At 41.9% G+C, this 6,761-nt stretch overlaps 1 protein-coding gene across 2 annotated transcripts in view; it reads right to left on the bottom strand.

Annotated features, from left to right (window-relative positions):
* Window positions 1-1,274: 1,274 nt before the first annotated feature.
* rerg (RAS-like, estrogen-regulated, growth inhibitor) overlaps window positions 1,275-6,761 on the bottom strand; it is a 31,447-nt gene continuing 25,960 nt past the window's right edge. For both annotated transcript variants that reach the window (XM_035611339.2, XM_035611333.2), the window contains exons 4-5: window positions 4,003-4,076; window positions 1,275-2,748 (exon numbers count right to left, since the gene is read on the bottom strand). In XM_035611339.2, coding sequence (XP_035467232.1) covers window positions 2,338-2,748; window positions 4,003-4,076 — 485 coding nt within the window. In that variant the 3' untranslated portion in view covers window positions 1,275-2,337. The remainder of the gene's footprint in view (window positions 2,749-4,002; window positions 4,077-6,761) is intronic.

Genomic DNA, 6,761 nt, shown 5'->3' with positions numbered 1-6,761 from the left:
TAGGTCTGGGGGCGGGTCCTTCCTGAAGCAGGTCAAGGGGAGTGGCCGTTCACTTGGCCGCTCTACTTGCACAGCTGCTGCCCATTCATGAATCACTGCTACAAGATTTAAACCCGGATTGATCCCACCATCGTCGCCAGATCGTTGAATCCACCAGTGTGGTAAAAACTTGGCTCAGTTAGTCATTGCTCGTGTTCTGATTATCATTCGTGTGTCCACTACCACTAACTCCGTTTCCTTCCGTGCTCAGACCCTGCCTCCAGCTGACGTCTGCCCTGCTCCAAGTTCCCCTTCAGCCTGTCCTGCTACCGGCCCGCAGTCCACTTGCCGCCGAGGTTAAAGCCCGAGCTTGCCTGCCTGGTTTCCTCCTCTGGGGTTCGCTTCAGGTCTAACTGGACAATAAACTTGTATTCTTTTCACACCATACCTCTGAGTCCTGCCTGTCTCTGTGTTCTGGCTCAGAAGCCGAACGTAACAGATCTAATAGGACGAGAATAGAAACATGTCCACTGTCTGAGGCCATGAGAAGGTTGTTGGTAACCTTCAGTAGTGCTGTTTCTGTACTATTATGTTTTCTAAACCCAGACTGAAAGTCTTCAAGCAGACTATTCCTGTGTTAATAGTCACCATCAACAGTTTTTTCAAGGATTTTAGAGATAAAGGGGAGGTTTGAAATGGGTCTATAGTTAGCTAAGATATCTGGGTCTAGAGTCGTTTTTTTGAGCAGAGGTTTAACTACTGCGACCTTAAAGGCCTTTGGTACATAGCCTGTTAATATACATAAATTGATCTGATCTAATTTGGAACAATTAATTAAAGGTAATACATCCTTAAATATCCTTGATGGAATAGGATCTAAAAGACAGGTTGATGGCTTGGATGAAGTGACAAGTGAAGTCAGCTCAGCCAGATCTATTGGGGAGAAGCATTCTAAATATAAATTAGGCAATACTGTTGGTTCAGAGGCTACTGTACTGGACAGTGTGTCTGTGCTATTAGTTTCTCTGATGGAAATAATTTTAGTAGTAAAGAAGCTCATGAAATCATTGCTACTTAGATTTGGAAGAACTCTCACACAAGATTTTTTTTTTTCCAAATTTAAACGTGAACATTGGCATAGGGCTGAACCGTAGGTTGCAAATGAGTTTCAGGAGCTGGGTAAAAGCTACACTGTGTGTTTGGTCTGGAAAAACAATGTCAGTTTGTTTAATGGTCTGGCTGAAGGCGTCAACGATGTGTCAACCAAACATTCAGACTCAATAGGAGACGTCTGGGATATTTCTCTGTCTTTAATTGCAAGGGCACAGCTGGTTGTTTTATCCAGAGACGGGTCACATAGTTTATAAAGATACAGATATTACATTTCAACACAGACAATATGAACCATTGTAGATTTATTTGGGTTCTGTACACACCTAAGAGACAGTAGTGCTTAAGGCAATATACTATATCACACATGCTGTAGTTTACAGTATTAACATTACAGCCATGAAGAGCATCCCTGGAATGTGGCCATGTAAGGATGGATGGATGGATGGAGATGGCTCCTTTTTCGTAGGTTCACAGAAAACTGCACAAAAAGTGAGCTTGACATGTTATGACCTTGTGCCTTGGTTCCTTGAGGAAAAAGATCTTGAGTTCACATATCGTGGACAAACACAGGGAGCCACAATCCATGTCGGCAGAACACGGTAGACTTTGTCACAAGGTTCAGACGGGCATTGACAACTCTGGTGATTATTCAGGGTTGAAATGTGTGACGGATAGGGGATCTACTTTACTAGTAGTTTTCTGATCTTGCTTTTTTTTACTGACAGAACAGTTAAAGACGCGGGCCAAAGCACATCACAATATCCCCCTACAGACAAGAAACAGAGAGGAAACTACAAATCTTCTCATCCGAAAGCTTGGATGCGTCGCATGCTAAGAGAGACGGCTTGCATGCGCAAGTTTCAGACTGTCCTCTGGCTTATTTATTGATTTTAAGAGTTAAATGAGAGGGTGGGAAAACAAAATGCGGTGAGAACCGTACCATATTAATGATTCATCATGAAACTCACCAGTATCCAGTATTATTTTGATCCAAATGAGTGCAAATGTTTGGGCAAGATACACTCTGTCAGGCTCCCAGCTCATCATTTACCTTTTGAAGAGTGCAATGAAGAGACATTGCATTTGGGATGTTTTGATGGAACATGATCATAGAACAAGTGAAGAACAAATTCCACATTGAATCAGTCACATATCGTCCATTTTGTAGCCAAAATTTGAAACATTTACAGAACAAAACATCAGCTTCTCTCCTGTTGTTCCGTCAGACGATAGTGAGGCTCTCCTCTAGCTGCTGATCTTGGTCAGCATCTTGTTGATGGCCTGTTTGACGTGTGTGGTGGAGCTGCGGCGCCTGGCCTTGCCCTGCACTGCCTTGCGGCGCCTCACCTCGCGGCAGAGCTCATGGAAAGCCTCGGCCACTGCGCCACCCTCATCGGCGCATGCTGAACATTCGTAGAAGGCGCACGCCATTTCAGCCGCCAGCCGCTCGCCTTCCTCTGTGCCGACCTGCCGGACATGGTCCATGTCTGACTTGTTGCCCACCAGGACAAGAGGGACATTCTTTGGCTTCTTCACCTCCTCTAGAAGACTCCGGAGCGGCGCCACCTCCTCAAAGCTTCCCCGGTCCGTTATGTCATACACGATGACGAATCCATCGCCCCAACGCATGTGACCCTCCTTCTGCTGAATGTCCTCCTGAAATCAAGACAAAAAAAGAATTTGGTGGTTGACTTTAATTTTCACTTTAACTCTAATTTTAACATAAATTTTGATTCCCCCCCTCAAATGATCTTATATCCTCAAATGATCAAGCTAAAAACAAAGATATTTCTTAACTCTTGCGCAAGTCACATTTTAAAGCAAGTATTTTTGATTCCTTGTGCTTTGTCTTTTTATGCTGTTTTGCTTTGCTGTTTTGCTTTTCAGTAATGTTGTAATTAGTTATAAGAAACCTATTTTCCCTATCGAAAATCACTTTTTCAAGCTATAAATGTAACTCTGCAGCCTTCCAGACGTGCTTTTAATTAGATCATATTAAAGCAGAAACATATTGTCCATTAGAATCAGTTCTAAATGCGCATAACCTGGCTGGAGGAAGGCACACTCTGATTCTGATCTCATAGTTGTTGGAAGAGCTTAAAGAATACAGCATTCCTCCAGAGGACAGAGGAGACTTTAACGTTTGTGTAGCTGACCGACTGTTGAACCTGGAATTTATGAGCTACCAAGAAACTCCGGCTCCACAAATCATGTTAAAATTAGCACCATGCTTTGATAAGATCAGAGTGGGTCTACTACAGCCATGTCTACAAACATTCAGACCTCATCCTAATGCCCACTGAAAACTGACTACAACCTAACCGGAGGGAGATGACTTGGCTGAAGTGCGGCAGGGGAAATCAGCTGCAAGCCGAACACCTACGCACCACTGCAGAATATTAATCTTCAGCCGGAGGACTTGCGCAAGCGCTTCCTCACAGCCATGTTTCTGTCAGACTCAGGAAAATTACCATCTTTAAGTGCCATTCCGCCTCATATCCACTCCTACTGCTTTCCAAAAGTGTCCGTCCAAAGAAAATATAAAATAGTGTCATTAAAGGCAGCAAGGGGACGGTGATACCCGACTATTCTGAGGTTGGACTGCATTAAACATGAGCACAGCCATCTCAATACTGTGTCACCTCTTCCTATGTACAGTTTGCCTTCTGAAAATGTTATTTAGTCGCATGTGTTTTGAGCTTTAATTATGTTTTTCATCATCCATCTTCATACAAAATCGAAAAAAATTACTAGATATTCATCAATTTTGGCACTAAAATATTGTAATTAGAAACAATATTGTATAAAAAAGTCAAGCATTTACAAAGTGCTGTTTGCATCATTTCCTGTACTGTTTTGTTCAAACTCGAATACAAATGTTTGTCACAGCGGTGGGATGATGTCTCTCACCTGCCCTGCAGTGTCCAGGATCTCCATGGTAACAACCTCATCATCAATGTTGGCTTGATGCCGATATGTGGACTCTGTAAGACACAAAAGACAACAAGAAGTTAATCCAGTTTTTAGAAATTCAATCCAGTGTGATTCATTGTTTGGTATTGGTGACACCTGACTCCACCTGACAGTGCACCAATGAACAAGATCCATTCTTACCCTGTGAGCTGCAGCCTTTTTAATTATTATTCTTTTATGGCTTCATTATTTTTGATAGTTGTAGAGAAGGAGATACAGGAAATGAGGAGCGAGAGAAGGAACTTGCTGCTCGAGGCTGATGAGCTTATATGGTATGTGCCCTAATCATTCACTATGGACTCGCCCCTGTGAGCTACATTCTTAGCATGTTCTCTGCAGCGGACATGCCTCTCTTTATCTGCAGGTTGTCTTACCTTGCTAGTTACTTGGAGATGGCTGACTCCTGCAGTGACCTGAAGTGACCTCTAGCTGGCTTGAAAAACAGGATAAGAGCTTCTTATTCCTGGCACAGGAACACAGGTGTGAACTGTGACTGTGACTTTCCATTCCACCTTGGACAGCACAGGACTTATTTGCCTGAATACCTCTGTTGTAAAAACTCCCATCTGTGTAAACACCTCGCAGAGAGCACCCCCCCAAAAAAGCCTTCTTGTAAAGACCTCGATTATGTGCGATGCCGCCATGGGTAAAGACAGCACTTTATCAAAGCTTTTGGATTCTTACAAATGCTTTTCAGCTTGTGAGTAATGTCCTGTCTGTTCTGTTGACCATTTCTTGATGCGTAGTTCTTTTGTGACCTTTGGACAACTTTGTTCCGTTACGTGCATAGTCAAAGAAGAAATCAAACGTTAGAAGTAAAAGACCCGACTTTCACAGACTGTCAAACGGTTTCCCATCAAATTCCACAACATAGAAACAAGGTAATGCTGAATGTGACGTTGGGATTGGATATTTCTTACCATAAGCATCTTGGGATTCATGTTCAACTTCATAATTAGACAAGACCTTAGAGGTTTTTTTTTGTTGGGTTTTAGAGTGTGAGCATACTTTATGGCGATCTCCTGGAGGCAGTACTGATCTGACTGATCACTTTACGAATCCATCTGTTCTGGTTATGTAACATCTTTGTCTTTCCAACGCATCTAAGCTAATATCTCAGCTAATTGGCAAATTCCAGACACGCTTGGCCCAATCCAGCACCCTGCCTGATTATGAAATTACATGTTCTGCTTTTACAATATGTATGTTTCATGTCGCTTATCAGTTCGTACAAAAACACTGGAAGCTACATGAAGTCTGCGAAAGTTAGCATTCTTGCTAAGTGAACTTGTGAACTGGATAACTAGCAAACAGATCATGTCAACTGAGCCAACTTTTCCAAGGCTACAAACTATTTGGACACAGGGGCGTTATTATTAACCAATAAAACTACAGTCAACACATAACCACCATCTGAATTTTAAGGTTTAATGTGTGTTAAAGCTCTCTAACGTTAAATGAATAAATGTAAAAATTTAAAATCTTTTTCCCTTCATGACTAAATTGCTAGACTGATGATATACTACCATTTACACTGCCCGTAGTTTGGAATTAGAATTTAGAGAGAATTTAGAATAACATGTCTGAATCGTTGCTGTTGCTCCAGTCCCTGCACGTCGACCCTACTGTGTCCCAGGTGTGCTCAGTCCTCCCGGATAAACTGCGTCCTGTGACGTAAAAGAAATGTCACAAAGAGCCAGAGGCGGAAGTAGCACAGCGATTTATAACTGTTTGGCCGGAGGCCTGAGGAGGAGAACCAGAGTCTTGACAACGTGACTCATGGGACAAACTATTACAGGAGCCATCACTCTGTCAGCTGCAAACAGCAGTCAGTCGGTCTATACGTCCACCCCTCTGTGTATTCGTTTCTAAATGCACTGACAGGGGGCAGGGCCAGGATGATTTATCCAGCCCTGCCATTCCGTCTAAAGGTCCTGGAGAGTAACGAACGCAGTAATTTCCTGGCACCAAGCAATTTATCCCTCATAATTCAAAACTCCTCACTGCCTGAAGGCGGTTTTGGCAGGAGACAGAGAAAGTATCACGCCATATCCAACTGTCAAAAACAAAAGCTAGTTAGTTCATCAGTGTATGCTGCCCTAAACTAAACTGGTTCAATGGCTAATAAAATAGTTGCACTTGCTCATATCAGAAATGGTATTACTGCACATACAGTATGTGATGAAATATCATGCACAGTTGATGTTATGATGTGAATTTGCAGTAGAAGATTCTGCGAACCTACTGTTTCACTAAGTGCGACAGGGAATAAGATCCGACTGTTCAGCTTGTAATATCTGGGAAGTTTCTGCTAATACCCAAACATACACATACTGCTACTAAGTCCATGGAGTATAGTGGTGTTGTATGGAAGCACATCATGACATTACCATAATGATTAAAATGATATCAGCAACTCAATACCAAATGTTAAATTGAATCACTATTGAATACTTAAAATGCATACCGAATAACTTAATGAATTAATGGCTTGATTCTTTTTTCTGAGGTGTGCTGTTTATTCTGCTATAAGCTATTTTATAGCTTGCATCTTTTTATTTATTCAACTTTTTCTAGCATTTGACCACAGTGTGTTTGGGCACGGTTTTTGGTCTCAATTTTTTTTATTTCTGAATTGAGCAATTTTAATATAGCTTTTTAATATTTCAGTATTTTAATATTATCTGATTTAGAAA

This window comes from Scophthalmus maximus, chromosome 12 (genome assembly GCF_022379125.1).
Source record: "Scophthalmus maximus strain ysfricsl-2021 chromosome 12, ASM2237912v1, whole genome shotgun sequence".
Classification (NCBI taxonomy): domain Eukaryota; kingdom Metazoa; phylum Chordata; class Actinopteri; order Pleuronectiformes; family Scophthalmidae; genus Scophthalmus; species Scophthalmus maximus.
The sequence above is the reverse complement of the archived record's forward strand: the minus strand, read 5'-3'. Positions and strand labels throughout refer to the sequence as shown.